The 17,094-nt window shown below is 32.3% G+C and overlaps 6 protein-coding genes across 6 annotated transcripts; 2 read left to right on the top strand and 4 right to left on the bottom strand.

The window, feature by feature from the left end:
* Positions 1-154: 154 nt before the first annotated feature.
* mhkB (myosin heavy chain kinase) lies at positions 155-2,897 on the bottom strand (the record flags this gene model as incomplete). The annotated part of the gene is made up of 6 exons (XM_004349938.1): positions 155-931; positions 1,003-1,116; positions 1,173-1,977; positions 2,089-2,371; positions 2,408-2,756; positions 2,895-2,897. 6 exons carry the CDS (start codon positions 2,895-2,897, stop codon positions 155-157), a joined length of 2,331 nt encoding a protein of 776 aa, XP_004349988.1.
* A 575-nt stretch (positions 2,898-3,472) lies between these two features.
* DFA_11049 (uncharacterized protein) lies at positions 3,473-5,222 on the bottom strand (the record flags this gene model as incomplete). The annotated part of the gene is made up of 3 exons (XM_004349937.1): positions 3,473-4,049; positions 4,129-4,745; positions 4,830-5,222. The coding sequence occupies 3 exons, from the start codon at positions 5,220-5,222 to the stop codon at positions 3,473-3,475; spliced, it is 1,587 nt and encodes a 528-aa protein (XP_004349987.1).
* Positions 5,223-5,563: 341 nt separating this feature from the next.
* DFA_11048 (uncharacterized protein) lies at positions 5,564-6,263 on the top strand (the record flags this gene model as incomplete). The annotated part of the gene is made up of 3 exons (XM_004349936.1): positions 5,564-5,749; positions 5,903-6,054; positions 6,128-6,263. 3 exons carry the CDS (start codon positions 5,564-5,566, stop codon positions 6,261-6,263), a joined length of 474 nt encoding a protein of 157 aa, XP_004349986.1.
* A 645-nt stretch (positions 6,264-6,908) lies between these two features.
* On the bottom strand, positions 6,909-7,932 carry derl1 (derlin-1; the record flags this gene model as incomplete). The annotated part of the gene is made up of 4 exons (XM_004349935.1): positions 6,909-7,047; positions 7,136-7,425; positions 7,515-7,608; positions 7,754-7,932. 4 exons carry the CDS (start codon positions 7,930-7,932, stop codon positions 6,909-6,911), a joined length of 702 nt encoding a protein of 233 aa, XP_004349985.1.
* Positions 7,933-8,229: 297 nt separating this feature from the next.
* On the top strand, positions 8,230-11,283 carry DFA_11046 (uncharacterized protein; the record flags this gene model as incomplete). Its single annotated transcript, XM_004349934.1, has 3 exons — positions 8,230-8,245; positions 9,052-10,094; positions 10,174-11,283. 3 exons carry the CDS (start codon positions 8,230-8,232, stop codon positions 11,281-11,283), a joined length of 2,169 nt encoding a protein of 722 aa, XP_004349984.1.
* Positions 11,284-11,389: 106 nt separating this feature from the next.
* Positions 11,390-16,770, bottom strand: abcG16 (ABC transporter G family protein; the record flags this gene model as incomplete). The annotated part of the gene is made up of 8 exons (XM_004349933.1): positions 11,390-13,049; positions 13,131-14,354; positions 14,445-14,654; positions 14,680-15,163; positions 15,263-15,618; positions 15,731-15,956; positions 16,038-16,224; positions 16,315-16,770. The coding sequence occupies 8 exons, from the start codon at positions 16,768-16,770 to the stop codon at positions 11,390-11,392; spliced, it is 4,803 nt and encodes a 1,600-aa protein (XP_004349983.1).
* Positions 16,771-17,094: the final 324 nt, after the last annotated feature.

The raw sequence follows: 17,094 nt of genomic DNA, 5'->3' as shown, positions 1-17,094 counted from the left end.
CTATTACTTATTTTAATTATTATTGTTATATCGCCATGCCTTTTTTAAATAAATACATAAATTATTGATTATTATTATTATTATTATTTAATAATACTATCTACTACTATTAATACTATTACTATTACTATTATTATTACTATTTTGCTTCGATTTAATTTTCTTTTAAATCCCAAGACCAAAGTTTTATAGTTTGATCGTGACTAGTTGAAACCAAACGACGACAATTATCCAACAAAGCAAGGGATTGAACCGATGCATTGTGTCCTTCGAGTGTAGATATACATCTTTGAGTTTCCAAATCCCAAACTTTGATTGAATTATCATCAGAGGCACTAAAAAGATATTTATCTGTTGCCGTCATATTTTCGACCCAGCCCTCGTGACCTCGAAGTGTGGCGATACATTCTAGTGATTTGAGTGACCAAAGTCTTATAGTCTTGTCATATGATCCACTGTAGAGTGTTGAACCAACTATGCAAACAGCCGTAACCCATTTGCTGTGACCCTTTAGAGTATAGTTGCATCTGATTGTCTTTGGTTCCTTGAAATCCCAAATCTTGATGGTCTTGTCCGAACTACCACTAAAGAGATAATGGCCAGAGAGTGTGATTGATTTCACTGCTCTCTGATGACCCTCCAGCGTAACTTTACATTCTAGAGTCTTTAGGTCCCAAACCTTGATGGTCTTGTCGCTAGACCCACTAAATAAAAATTTGTCGTTGATGGCAAGACAATGAATTGGCTTGTCATGTCCTTCCAAAGTAAAAATACATCTAAGTTTCTTTTTGTCCCAAACTTTAATTGAATGATCTCCTGATCCGGAAAATATATATTGATCATTAAAACACATTGCCTCTACTGGCCCTTCGTGTCCTTTTAATGTTTGGAATAATTCCAAGTTATTATTATCATTTTTAAATTCAAATACCTAAAAATATATTAAAAAAAAATGTTAGATCGAGTAGTAACTACTTTAACAATATTGAATTTAATTCTTACCCTAATCGTATTATCAGAGTAACCAGTAAATAAATAATTTTCACATATACACAATGATATGGTATTGTGGTACCCTTTGACAGTGTCTACAATTTTAACACCATTTATATCCCACTATAGAGAATCAAATTAGTAAATGGACTCTTTTTTTAAAATTGGTTTCAACTTACATTTAATTGGTCCTTTTTTCTATCTTCTCTATTTTTTCTTTCAATTGCTTTTTCTTTTTCTCTTGAATCATTTTGGGGTTGTTGTTGTTGTGGTGGAGGTTGTGATGATGGTTGTACTTTTATCGATGTTGATGTTGTAGTTGATGGTGGAGATATATCTTGATGTGGTTGAACACTTACACTAATTGATGTAGTCGTAGTATTATTGTTATTATTATTATTATTATTATTTTGATTATTAACTTGATCACGTTCAGAAGTATCTGGTAAGAATAAATCTGGTCGTGGGACAGTTCCACAATCACTTTTTTCGCTCTTTGGATTGATCATTGAGAGATTGAGATATTGACAAATGGCATTACATTTGTGAGTGTCTATGAATTTTTCAAAACCTTTCTTTCCAAGATTTCCAATACCATAACCAACACCGTCATAGGTATGAATTTGTGGGTCTGTGTAATGATCACCAACACCTTGAATATCAATGATCAATAGTTGATTGTTGGAGTGTTCGTATGAAAAGTGACTAAATGCTTGTGGAGTGTTACGATCGTCATTACTCACAAAACCACTGTTATTGTTATATTTTCTGTATTGTCCTTCGACGTACGGTTCAACACCACAGATATTGTCATGTGATCCACGATCAACAAACTCCAACACACATGATGGTAAAAAGTCAATCTTTTTTGGTGGCTTTCGATCATTGTATCTCTGAGACCATCTTCTCGCTATTGCTTGCATCTTTACATCTTCAAAATAATTTGCTCTTGGTGTTGGCTTTTTACCTATTTTTGCTACATGTCTAGAAAGAGAGAGAGACTTAGTGAGAGAGAGAGAGAGAGAGAAAGAGAAAGAAAAAGAAAAAGAGAGTCAATAAAAAAGAATAGAAAGATCAAATGAATAATAAATTTACCTTGAACTTTCTTCTTTACTTAGATCATGTAAATAATATGCCTTTCGAAAAGATCCCTCGGCAAATGGTACAGACTCCATTTTAACAAGAATAGCAGTACATGTCCATTGTCCAGTAGTGGTGAATGGATTATAATCCCATTTTACAACTCTTTCAGAGTTGTCTAAAATTGATACATTCAAAGTTGGTATCGATGCATTGTCTGATGTAACTTTATCTAAAATATGATGATGATGATGATGATGATGATGATGATGATGATGATGATGATGACTATTAATATCTAGAGGTGATTAAATTGATTTAAACTACAACTTACTCTTTTTTACTCTAACTTGTAATGTATCACCAACTTTATATTGAATATCTCCAAGAGTACTTCTTGCTTTATATTTTTCAAACTTATCAGTTGTGCCTGTTGGTGCAAATACACCTATTTGTATATCTGTTTGTGAAGTACCATAAGGAAAGTGAAATATCTTTCCTTCATGTATGATCTTTCTAATGGCTGATATAGTTGTTTCATATTCTAAATCTGAAAGTTCAACCTCTTCATCTTCATATTGAAACCATGCTTTAAAAGTTGTCATGGTTGTTGTTGTTTGTTGTTGTTGTTGTTGTTGTTGTTGTTGTTGTTGTTGTTGTTGATTGTTGTTGATTGTTGTTATCTTATGGATTATATATATATGTGTACTTTTTCACTCTTGATTGATTTATACAATTATCCGAATTTTTTTTTTTGATACAACACAATGTGTAACTGCAGTTGAGGGTTTGTTTTTTTTTTTTTACAAGACTATTTTAACCATCCACTTAGTAACAACAATGAACGATAAAAATCCTTCTTCTATAGTGTCACAACTCTATACAATAGAAATGAATGATCCTTTGTTTATGATCAGGTGTGTTTGACTATACAATAATATTACTATTACAATGCTAATTGTTTGTTTGTTTGTTTGTTTCTTTCTTTCTTTCTTTCTTTCTTTCTTTCTTTCTTTCTTTCTTTCTTTGTTTCTTTGTTGGTGTTGAGACAGGTACCTGTGATGTGATCGATTGTCGTGGGTGGGTGAGTGAGTGAGTGAGTGAATATATATATTTATATATTTATATATAGATAGATAGATAAAAAGATTAAACTCTATACTAATATAGTTGTAACTAGTGGTATTGTTGATTTCTCTCTCTCTCTGTTCTTTCTTCTTCTTCTTCTTTTTCTTTTTCTTATTCCTCCTCTCTTTATTCTTCTTGTCTATCAAAGTATGTATTATGTATGTGAATGGTGATGTGAAATCTGTTTTGAATCGACCATTGATCAATCAATCACATGAAAAATTAAAAAATTAAAAAAAAATTATTATTATTATTTTTTCAATATATAAATTTATTGTTGTAGTTTAGGTCTTTTGAATAAATTGATGATTGAAAGTTCAATTCTTTTTAAACGATCTTCGAATAGTTTACTAGCAAGGTTTGCCAGTAGAAAACCAAATATGACACATATTGATCCACCAACATAGAGCCAACCAAAGAATTCTTTGCCTCTTACGAAATCTGATAACATTGCCAATGGAATGGTTAGTGACAGACCAATAGTATTAATGACTGGACTAGTCAAAACGACTGAATAGGATTCAATCAAATCCGATATAAACGTTCCAAACAATCCATTGGCAAATAAATAAAGGAATACTTTGCCACTTGGCCATTCAAATACTTCCCATTGCGCATAGTTTAATACCAAAAAGAATGGCCACATTAGGATTATATTGAAAAATCCCAACAATCCAAACATAAGAGGTATGGGTAACTCTTCCTCATCCTTTATCATCTTTTTCATCAATGTACAATATAACCCATAAAAAGCTGCTCCTGTAATTGCCAACAAATCTCCAATAAATGTATCACCTTGAGAACTATCTGCAATGTCACTATAACTAACCATCACTATTCCAACAAGTCTAAAATAATAAAAAATATTGGTAAATAAATAAATTTGTTGGTAGGTGATGAATGGATATGTAGATATGTGGTACATACGAAATCAAAGTTGCAGCCAACTTTTCAAAAGAGAATTTATCAACCTTTAATAGTACACTCAAAAAGAGTGAAAATACACCAGACAATGTTGATAGAATTGTATTGGTAGACACGCTTGTCATACCCAGTGATAGATTGAATGTATAATTTGCCACAAACCAAATTGGACAAAGTATTAGACTAATTTTACATATCGATTTCATTGAATGCTTGTATCGATTCTTTTTAATGTTTGATGATAATCCTATTTGATCTTCCTCTTGTATTATTTCTTCAACCATCATTGCTCCTCCTGGCTCTTCTTCTTCATCCATTTGATTTATATTTAATACTAAATCCCTTTTCTTATTTCTAATGGTTGTTGTCGTATCATCAGATGATGATGATGTTGGTAGTGAAGTTCTTCTCTTTGTATTATTATTATTATTATTACAATGTAATAGATTATGTGTAATAGAATGTAAACTCTTTCCAGAGTGTCTACCATTATCTTCAAATGGTATGTTTGACCATTTCTTCCATTGAAAGAGATAACCAAATAGATAAAATGAAAATATAGAAGTAGAGTAATAAGTTAAAAAGAATGGTTTCTCAAAGCCACCATCAGTAAATATAATCTTTTAAAGAGCAATAGAATAGAGGTATTAGTAACTTATACAAGAGCGGTTTTGATGATTGATTGCCATTACAATGTAACATACTTGAATGACAATTGAAGATGATACCCATAAGAATACAACTATTAAAACACAAATAGTTCCAATAATATGTCTCTTTACTTGTTTTGCTCTAGATATATCATTATTATTATTATCATTATCATTATTATCATTATTACTATCGATTACTACACTATTATTGCTCTCTGAAAGAATATTATTATTGTCATTGATTGGAGATGAAGAAGACTGTATTAGATTTTGGTTGATTATTGTATCTGGTGAACCTCCAATCTCATCATCATCATCATCATCAATAGGAGATGTAATAATTATATTATCTCTTTCATCATCATCTTCTTTCATTATCTCATTATTATTATTATTATTTGATAATCTTGTATAAGTGTTGCTACTGCCACTGCTATTGCTCATAATAACTGTTGCAAAGAGGTTGTTGTTAGGTAAGTAATTATACTGGTGAATTGACCCACTTGTCTCTAGACGTCGTCATTAATATTAAGAGGTTAAACAGAGACAATTAATTAGTAAAAAGCACAACAAAGAAAACTTTTTCTTTAATGAAAAATAAAAAAAAAGAAAACTTTGTTGTGAAGGTGAGAAGTCATTCCCAATAGCAATTACAATCTTTTCCAAACATATAAATATATATCTCTTTAACATATTGCAACATCAAAACTTTAAACATATCTCTATATCTATCTATCTATACATATATATCTCTCTAAAATAATATCATAATCATCATCTCAGAGATGACACATATGAGAAGAAATAGCACAACAGACGACTTTCAAATCAACAGGAATGAGTCTTGGATGCATTCCCAAAGCTTTTGGGTCGTTTATATAATAGGTCTTTTACTATTCAAGTTGATTATAAGTATTGTCTTTCCAGATTATCAATATGGATGGTTGGTTGTAACAGTAATACATGCAATCGTATGTTGTCCTCGATATATCATTGTACTCAAGTAGTAGTAGTAGTAGTAGCAGCAGTATTAGTAGCACTGCTACTACTATATTACTTCTACTATTATAAGAAATATCAATAATACTAATCAACAACTACTCTAATCTATCTATTTATTCTAGATTACATGGTTTGCATTCCACTGGCAAAAGGGTATACCATTCGATTTATCAGATCAAGGAAAATATAATAGACTTACACTTTGGGAACAAATAGACAAGGGACAACAATACACTCCAACAAGAAAGTTCTTGACTCTTGTTCCAATCTTTTTGTATGTACCCTTTAATACTACCACTACTGTTGTCAACTAACTAACCAACCATACTTTTATGATTTATTATTAGATTTATGATTACTTTACATTCTAATGGAATATTAGGTGCACCTTTCTATTTGAATGCACTTGCAAGTTTTATTGTAGTTCTTTCAAAAATGCCAAGAATGGATAGAGTTAGATTATTTGGTATAAACAAATATTAGAAATATATATATAACCCAAATATTAATCAAATATTAATCAACAATATCCAACATCCAACAACAATAACAACCGAGTAAACCAACCAAATAATAATATAAAAGTAATCATTTACCAGACACACAGAACCACCTTTTTTTTTTTTTATATATATATAAATGCCCAATCCAAAAAACACAACACATCAACAACCAACATACCATTAAACCTTATTTTTTTTTTGGAAACCAGTATTCATCTTTTTGTTCCAAGTTGTTTACTGTAATCCTAATCATCATCGCCAACATTCAACATTGTATATACAAATACTACCTCCAAACCAACAAAAAAAAAATGTATATTCTTCTTTACCTCTCCTCCTTTTTCTCTTTCACGAGCGCAACAAGCAAACCCCAACATAACCAACCAAAAAATCATCTGGTAATCATATATGATTTTGAAAAGGTAAATGTTTTGAACAACAAAGAAGCAAACCAACAAAAAATAATGCAACCAATAAACACAACTAACCGTGGTGGTTTGGATATTCTCCTTTTTTGAAAAAATTAAACAAATAGGTAACTTTATAAAAAATAGTATTATTATTATTATTATTATTATTATTATTATTATTATTATTATTATTATTATTATTATTATTATTATTATTAGCCAAGAGCTCTTCCTCTACCCCAATGGTATTCTCCTGGTGCATCACCTGGTTGTTGAGCTCTATCTCCCCAAGCAGGTGCTCTTCCTCCAGCTGGACCTGGTCTTTGTCTTAGGTGTTGCGGAAGAAGCTTATTACTATTATAGGTGGTTTAATGAAATTGAGAATTGTTAATATCAACCATTATTATGAATATATATATATATATATTTGCTTGATACATACACCCAATATGGAGTTGCAAGATAATTTGGTTTGTTGTAGGCAACTGGATAGATTGCAGTGAGATAATAATAAATATGACCAATAGTAATACCAGTAATACCTGGCACAAAACTATGTCCAGTAAGTGTATCAAAGATGAGTAATACCCAAGGAAGGAAAACAGCTTTAAATTTCAATCCAAACATAAATGATACCTCTGCTGTTGGGTTCATTCTTGACCAAACATAAATGACAAGCATCAACAATGCATATGAAAGAACTGACAACTCTCGAATAAAGGTGGCTGCCACCTTTTTGAAATTGAAAAAATAATAAAAATGATAATAAAGATTTGTTAAATGGGATGCGAATCATAACCATTCTAAAAAGAAAAACATACCAAGAATACAACAAACGATGCCAAAAACATGTATAATAAATCAGCAGCTCTACCCATAAAGAATCCTCTCTCCAAAGTCGATAGATAGTTATATCTACATAGATAGATAGATAGATAGATAAAGGATTAATATTAGTATTAAACTATATATAGAGATAGAGATAGAGATAGATCTCTTTGAATATACATACAAAAGATAAACACGAATAAGAAGATTAAAGTGAAAAGGAAATATATACAAAAAAGGAGTGATCAATCTATATATTTGAAACTTTTTGTATACCAATTCAAAGTCCCAAGCAACATAGGAACCAGATATTAAACCAAAGTTGACCAACAATGTAAATCCAACAGAAGATCCCCAAACCAACTTGGTTATTGGAGGTACATCTCCCCACCATCTTTTAACTTCATCCATTTTGTTGTTTGTTTTGTTTGTTTGTTTGTTTATAGTTGTGTAGTGATAGTCTTGAAGAGTATAAACAAGTAATCTATAATCGATCGATTCACTTGTTTGGTTGTGCAACCTAATGTAACTAATTATATAATATTATAAAACTAAATTTTCATTAATTATGTTTTTCCTCTTTTCTCAGCACCACCCCCCTTTTTTATTTTATTTAATTTTATTTTATTTTTTCCATCAAGCATCGTCATCACATCAACTTTTTTTCACAAGAAGAAGATGAACGTTCATACTATTATTCGATTCAACATGATCATAGTACAAAGTATATTAAGTTATAAGAGAGTGAGAGGTAGCGTCGGGATCTGTCATATGATGATGAATCGGATAAAGGTCAAAATAAAGTCAACTTCAATTAATTAATTGGGAAAGAGAGAGTGCAACGGCGAAATAATTCCTATAAACTTTTCGAAAACAGAGGGAGGCGCCAAAATGAAGTTTTTTTTTTTTTTGATTTTTTTTTGGTTTGGCACCTCAATGTTCAACGGTCGAGTTCACTGCTGCTGTGTTTGAATGTGCTTCCTCACTAGATAGTTACGAGAGAGAAAGAGTCCTTTGTTAATTTATTTCTATTTTATTTTATTTTTATTTTATATAAAGCACAACAACAACAAGGAAAAGATTCATCTATAAAATTGGATAATTGGTAAAGATCTTTAATCTCGTCAAACAACACACTTGCGATTGATCCATCATTTTTAAAAATGATAGAAAGAATAAGAAGAACAAGGAGGAGAGACAAATTACGAGGCGCCAAAAGGGGTTGGTTGGTTGGATGCAAAATATACCACCCGCGTGCCAAATCACATTTTAAATATATATCAAAAGGGAAAGAAACAATGTGATGCACAGCAGCAGTAGCAGCAGAGAACTTCTTCCTCTTCTTCTTTCTTTTCATTATCAAAATTAAAACGAAACGATATATATATATATACGGTCCATCATCACCTTCAATCATTCTCATCATCGGAATATTTATAATTGAAAACTAATAACACTCTTTTATATTTATACCTATAAATAAATCTAGTTTTTAAAGATATATATATATATAAATAATATAACAAAAAGAAGAAGAAGAAGAGATGGAACCAACAAAATCAAAATCTAGTTCAGCATCTTCTGTAAAAAAGACAAAAAAGACAGAGAAGCGTGATGTAGCAGCTGAAGAATCTGCACATGAAGAAAGTGATGTTCAAGTTAAAGACAAGAGAAAGAAAAAGAAATCAACAGCTGTTCCAAAAGATACAGCTGCTTCTTCTTCCTCCTCCTCCTCTCAAGTAGACCAAGCTGATGCCAATTCACCATCAATGGCCATCGACGAACCAAATGAATCACCACGCAGCAGCACAACAGTGACCTCTACCTCTTCTACCTCTTCTACCACCACCACATCAAATGTAACCAAGACACCTCAACACAATGGTAGCATAAGTCACAACATTTCAACACCAATTCAAACACCATCATTCCAAAAGTTATTGTCGATGACCACTCCATTGGCCTCACCAGGTGGTCGTTCTTCAACGGCTGCACGTCTCAAAGAGAGAGAAGATCTCATTCAATTAAACAGTAGATTGAGAGATTTGTTGGCATCAAGTGAACAAAAGGACAATGAAATCAGACGTCTTCGTGACGAGTACATTACTACTTCACGTCAATCTACAGATCAAATTTCCAATTTGGAAAAGAAATTGGAAGACATTGAAGCTAGGTTGGGAAATGAATCCAAACTCACCGTTGAATTATCATCTCAATTACAACTTGCCCACCAAGATGCTCGTTCCAAGGAACAAGGTCACCAAGCTGAAATTCAAAACTTCCAAAACAAGATGGACGAAACCATCAAAAAGATCACCGAAGAAAACAGTCAACTCGTCGTAGCTTTACGTAATGACAATAGTAAAAAGGTTATGGAAATTGAATCACTCAAGAGTGATGTTAGACAATTACAAGCAGAGTTACTCACCCGTTCCAAAGAGGCAGAGGAAAAGGCTCATCGTATCCTCGAAAGTGAATATAATCGTACAAAGTTAAAGGAAGAAGAACTTCGTAATCATATCAACCAAAAAGATGCTGAAATTAAAAAATTAAAGACTGAATTAAAAGAAAAGGTAAGAGAGGAGAGAAAAGATAAGATATTAAACAAAATGATTAGGATTAGTTTATTTATTTATTATTTATTTTTTATAGGAAAAATTACAAGTTGAATATTCAAGAAAGGAATCACAATTACAACAAACAATTGAAGGATATGAAAGACAAGCAGAAGATATGAGAGATAGTGTCAATAGAGAATGGGAAATCAAGTGTGTACAATTGGTTGAAGAACAAAATGCAAAGATTACTCAACTCGAGATTTCTGCCAATAGTTTTGAGGATGAAAAAGAAATCTACAAGTCGCAACTACAAGTCTACCAAGGACAAATCGATGATCTCAATATCAAGAACCACGAATTTGAGGACAGGATTATTTCACTCCAAAAGGATCTAGATACCAAGGACGATACCATTTCACAATTGGCCAAGGAAATTGATGAAGTCAAAAAGGCAGCCAGAAAGGTACAAGCCGATTCCAAGAAGAAGGACATTGCCATTGCCATGTTACAAGATGAAATCAACGGAAAGGATGTCAAATGCAATAGCCTCCAAAGCGAAATGGGCAAGTTGCGTAAGGAACTTATCATGTTCACCAATGCCTCTCCAGAACAAGATATTCCACTCACAAGAGAAATCGAACAACTCAAGTCATTGGTTAATAACTTTGAGAGACGTGTCAAACGCAAGAGAGAAGAAGATGAAGACGAAGAGTCCAACCAAGATGAACAAATGAATGGTGGTCAACAACAACAACAAAACCAACAACATCAACAACAACATGACCAACAACAAAAACAACAATCTGAAGATTTCCAAGTAAATACTATATCTTTACTATCAATCGACGCCATTAGTGAATGTATCCGTCTTACCGTTAGTGGTGATTTTGAGGATGGTGTTTCAATCAGCGGATACAAGATTGTGGTTACCAAGCCAGACTCGAGCCGTATTGGTTTCTCATTCCCAGAAAACATTGTTCCATTCAAGGGACTTAATATTATCAACCTTTTCACTGGCAAGACTCGTCCAGGCACCACACCACCAAATGAATTCTATTGGTCTCGTCCAAACATTTGGGAATCCCCAGAAGGAACTATCGTCAAACTGCTTACCCCAACTGATGAGGTACTTGCCAACGTGACTTTACCATCAAACGGACTATACCACAAGGATGACAAACAATCAAATTGCTTAATCATGTAAACAATAATAATAATCAAAATAATTTAAATAAAACTTCAAATATTTATCATCAAAAAAAAAGAAACTGGAAAATATAAACGGGAATAAATAATATTATTTATTAACTCTAACTCTTTTTAAATTTAAATAATTTAGTTGAAGCAATGATAAAGATGATTAAGAAAACAAGAAAAGATGATAGAATGAGAATATCATCACGTTTACGATTAGGGTGATTTAAATCGAATATTTCCAAAACAATATCTCCATTGACAATTGCGCAGAATTCTTTGTAGGTAGTAGAATTGTCAGCGTTGATGACTGGTACTTGAACCATTTGTGAATCTGTGCAATGGAATTGAATAGGTTTAAATGTCATCTCGATGATGGTCAACAATTCCACCAAGTACTTTGTAAACGAAAAGTGATAGAGGAATATAAAGTATTTTGGAATGAGCTGAGGACGAATGATGAATCCAGCAAACAGACAAAAGATACTAAATAGAATACCACTAATTTCATTAGCCACACTGAGATTTGGGCTTACCAAACCCAAGAGGATAGAGACGAAAATGAGTATTTGAAAGTAGAGGTAGTAGATAGAGGCAAACAAAAGAAAAGCTAGAAACTCTCTTTGCAGTCCTGACATCCAGTAGATGGGTGCACTAAATAGCAGTGAGTAGACGAGTGTAAAAGGGAGATCAGATATCACCAGTGTCACACCAAAGACAAAGTGACGATAGAAACTTGAGTCCAATTCCCTATAGGCAAGAACACGTTCTTCAAAGATGGAAGGAATGTTGGACAGGCAAGAAATGGAGGCAAAGGTCGAGGTGAAAAAGATAAACGATATACGGTTTTGAACACCTTCTTGATCGAATCCCATGTTCAAATAGAGTGTTCCAATTACAATTGCCAACACCAACGATCTAAGTACACGAGCAAAGAGAAGGTTTTGTCTACGAAAGGCGCTGCGGAAAGATCTCTTGAATAGTTCTCCAAATTGTAACCAAATAGAAGAGGCAAATCTTTCTTGAAATCTTTTCGAAACAAATCCAATTGGCAATCCATCATCAATGGTTTGAGTATTTTCAATTGACAATCTTGACTCGAGATAATAATCAACCACATCTTTCTTTTGTTGTTGTTGTTGTTGTTGTTGTTGTTGTTGTTGTTGATGATGGAGACTGGTTGACAATTCAGTCATTGGAATAATCATTGATTTTGTGTCTTGGTGAATATTATTATTATTATTATTATTATTATTATTATTATTATTATTATTATTATTATTATTATTATTATTGTTATTGTTGTTGGGTTGATCATTATTTGGTTTATGTGAATTGGAGGATAACTCTGGTTGTTGAATATCGATTGTTGTTGTTGTTGGAGTCGATGATTTTCCAACCAAACTTTTCAAAGAGTTTAAAAGCTTGCGAATAAAACTAGGTGGAATGGTTTGATCGTGAGCCAAAAGTCGTTGTTGCACATTAATAGACGATGAATAGTCTAATAAAAAGTCTGCAGGGTTTTTATCCTTTGGACAATGATGGCCATTATCACGACAGTACTTTAGAATGGTCTGTGAATTAATACCAACAGGTCCAAAGTAGGCTGTGTATCCTCCTTGGGTCAAAAGTAAGATGGAATCAAACATCTTAAAGATACTTTCCGATGGCTGATGAAGAGTACAAATGACTGAACGACCATGAGTTGTAATCTTTTTGATAAGAGTCATAATTTTGTGTGCATGAGCAGAATCTAATCCTGATGTTGGTTCATCCCTGAAATAAATAAAGACACAAAGAAAAAGTAGTTTGGTTAGTTTCAATATTATATTATCTATTGATTTTTTTTTTACTTACAAGAAAAGAATATCAGGGTTTGAAGCCAATTCGATACCAATATTGACACGTTTTCTTTGTTCAGTTGAAAGACCAAATCCAGCCTTTCCAATTTGAATATGACGAATACTGACAAGTTCCAAAACATCGAGAATGTACATTACTACATCATTCTTTTCTTCTGGTGTAACATCTGAAGGGAGACGAAGAGTGGCTGAAAATGTGATGGCTTCTTGTACTGTTTGGCAATCTGGCAATAAATCTTCCTGTTCGACATAGGCAATGTATCTATTGTAGAATCTATCAATCTTTCTTCCATTAAGTAATATTTCGCCAGATATATCACCTCCTGTCTTTCTATCTGCAAGTAGATCGAGTAAAGTTGATTTTCCTGCACCAGAGCTTCCCATTAAAGCCAAAAGGGTACCAGGTGCAACAAAACCACTAACATTATCCAACAAGGTTCTCTTGACCATTCCATTATTTACTTTTTGAACCTTTACAGTGTATGATAGGTTCTTAAAGGTCAAATAACAACCATCTGACAGTTTCTTTTTCATTGTGATGACACCAGAAGTTGTTCTACGTCTAAACTTTTCTCTTCTCGATTCTACCTTGCCCAATCCAGCTTCGAGATCTATGCCGCCAGCACCACTAGTTGATCTATCTCTACCAGGAAGTTTGTGGTGTTGATGTTGGTAAATCAAACTATTGGATCTGGCACGACTGTTTTCGATACTTGATTTGAGCTCTTCGTTGACTGGCTTTGAAGAGATGGAGTCATGAACAATAAAAAAGAGACCAATAAATGAAACGACACAAAATACAAAATACATTGCCAAGAGAATGTAGATTGAATTGAACTTTTGATCGATGGTGGTTTCGATTCCTTTGAAAACTAGGATCTGTTCACCTGTTGTGGTGGGACAAATACGAGAACCATTGAAACCTTGAGGAAATGGTAGATAAAGACGAGGATCTTGAATAGGAGGCATCAACTCTGAAAATGTACATTCATAGGTTTGACCCATTACCTCATTGATGAGTAAACTTTCATAGGTGTACTTGAATGGCGACAAATAGTGCATCCATCTCCAATATGGTGGAATACTCTGAGTAGGAATCATATATCCAGCCATCAATAGAAAGAGTGAGAAATACATTGGTGCAATAGTACTGGCTATTACTGGACTTGGTGAAAAAATACTAACTGTTTTTGATACTCTAATCACCAATGAATCTAATCTAAAAAAAATTAAATAAAAAAGTTGAAAGTTAGAATAATATTGTTTGACGTAGTTGTTAGGTTTCAATATATTTTCATCATCTACATACAAATAAACCAATAAAATAAAAAATAAGAACCTATCAACTGTTGCTGATAGTCCAACCATCCAATAGGTTGTAGCACCGAAAATCATAACATCCATAAAGTTCCAAACCAAATCTGAAACAAGTCCTGCAATAAAATATGAAATTGTTTTATAATACTTTCCCTTTTTAGTATAGGAAAATGAAATATTATTATTAATAATGAGGTTACTACTATTTTTCAAAAAAATCATTTTACTTTTTACATACATATTTTTGATCATAATAAATAGGTCTTTCTAAAAATAATTGTTGAACACCAGATAATGAACCAAACACGACAAATGTCATGAGGAAAAAGGTGAGAGATGGTAAAAGTTGAGTTGCAGTTTGATTTTTACCAAGTCTAAAGAACAAACTACCAATCAAGAGACCTAAAATCAAACTTTTGATAATACGAGACGTCAATGCTGGTCTATCTCTTGAAGTCATAACAAATGCACGTTTAAGACACAATGCAATTTGTCTGTGCAATGGTAGTTGAAATGATGATGATGATGATGTTGGTTGTTCAACCAGTGATAGAGGTGGTGGAGAAGTTTGACCATTGGTGGCAGCATGAAATTCTTGAAGAGAAATTTCATTTCCTTTTGGCGAAGATGATTGTACAATCTGAATGGTTCTTCTTCTATGTCTAAGTTGTAACTTTTCAGCTCTTAATGAATCCATTGTATCTCTAAAAACTATAAATTGAAATGAATTAATAGATAAACAACAGCTCTAATAATAATAATAATAATAATTATAATAATAATTTCTACAATCTCCTCTCTAAAACATACCATTTGACTCTAGATAGGCGTTTACAAAATCATCATTTGATCGTAGTAATAAGGTTTCATTTGTTGGATTTAATTTTGCCAATTCATAAATATTTGCAAGATACTCTGCTGGATTCACTGTAAGAGGACATCTTAAACCAAATGATTCAAAATAGGGTAAAACTTGTTCCTTTGTTCCAAAATAGGTCAACATTCCATTATTCATCATCATAACATGTGTAAAGAGTGAAAATATCTCTGGTGACGGTTGGAGAAGGGAAACCATTGCTGGAACATTTGCATTTTGTGATATCATTTTGATGTTATTCAACAATTCAAATGATGTTGTCGAATCTAATCCTGAAGTTGGTTCATCCCTTAAAAAGAATAAAGGTAAAGAAGAAGAAGAAAGAAAAGTAAGTTCAATGAATATTAATTCGCGATTGGGATTTGAATATTGAATGAATATTTTTTTTCTTTTTTCCTTACATTATAATAGTTTTGGCACCTTTTACCAATTCAACAGCAATAGTCATACGTTTCTTTTGACCACCAGAAATACCACGAAGCACATTATTTCCGATAATTGTATCTTGTGAATGTTCCATACCAAGCATCTTTAAAATGATATCTCGCAATTCTTTTTTCTTTTCTTGATCCAAATTTGATTGACATTCAATACTAAAATCTAAAGTCTCTGCAACAGTAAGAGTTGCTAAATCAATAAAAAGAATATAGATTAGAATTGGAAAAGAAGATTCTATATATTATTATTAATATTATTTGAAATACATACGAATATGATTATCAGATTGAGAAACATAAATAAATTCATTATGGTGAGACTTTGGATCGATAAATTGACCTTCAAATAATAGTCTTCCATCGACAATTCCTCTTTTTGGTACTCTATTAACCAAACATTTAAATAAACTTGTTTTTCCAGAACCTGGTCCTGCTAATAATAAAACCATCATTCCTGGCTGAAAAAAAAAAAGAAATTAATAATTAATTTAAAAGTGAAATATATATTATTATTATTATTAATATTATTATTAATTAATCGTCTATACCTTTAAATAGAAAGAAATATTTGATAAGATTGGCTTCAAAGTCTTTTTAGAGAATAATGAGTCACGTTCCATGACAGAATAGGATAATGATTCAATGGTAACGGTTTGATTGGGTCTACTATTACTTCCACGAGTAAGTTCCAAATATCTATCCATTTGAGAGATCTTGATTCGTTGTTGTTGTTGTTGTTTGAGACGAGGTGATTCGAGTGAATGAGAATTCATTTCATCGAGAAATGAAATGGCAACATTGGTAGCATTTCTTCCAATCGTTCCCTTTGGATCGTCCAACAATTGTAGAGCTGCTACATTTGAAATGTATGGAACTGATCTGGATCTTGGAGACAATGTACCATGATCTTCATTATTACCACCACCACCACCACTGCTTGTATTTTGGTCATTATTATTATTATTTAGATTTGAAATATTTTTTAAATTTAAAGATGGAATCATTTGAACAGATACCTTTACAAAATCTTATCCTCTTTTTTGTTTTAATATAAATGAAATAGATAAATGATGAAAACAATATATATAATTCTTCTATTGCAATTTTGAGACTACTAAATACTTATCATAAAAGAAGTGGTGGTGGTGGGTGATGGTGGTAAAGGGTGATGCAAGTCGTTTAGATTGATGAAAGGTGATGGGGCTTTCCCTCACCCTCTCACTTCATCTAAAACTTCGTTCATCAACGTTTGTGGTTGGGGGAAAAAGTATTAAGATAACTAGATGGATGTATTCTATGGTCGATCAATTTGCAATGGATGGGTTGAT

Source organism: Cavenderia fasciculata, assembly GCF_000203815.1.
Source record: "Cavenderia fasciculata unplaced genomic scaffold Scf_EUAJFUG02HR96I-5, whole genome shotgun sequence".
Lineage (NCBI taxonomy): Eukaryota > Evosea > Eumycetozoa > Acytosteliales > Cavenderiaceae > Cavenderia > Cavenderia fasciculata.
This window is presented reverse-complemented; position numbering and strand designations above follow the sequence as displayed.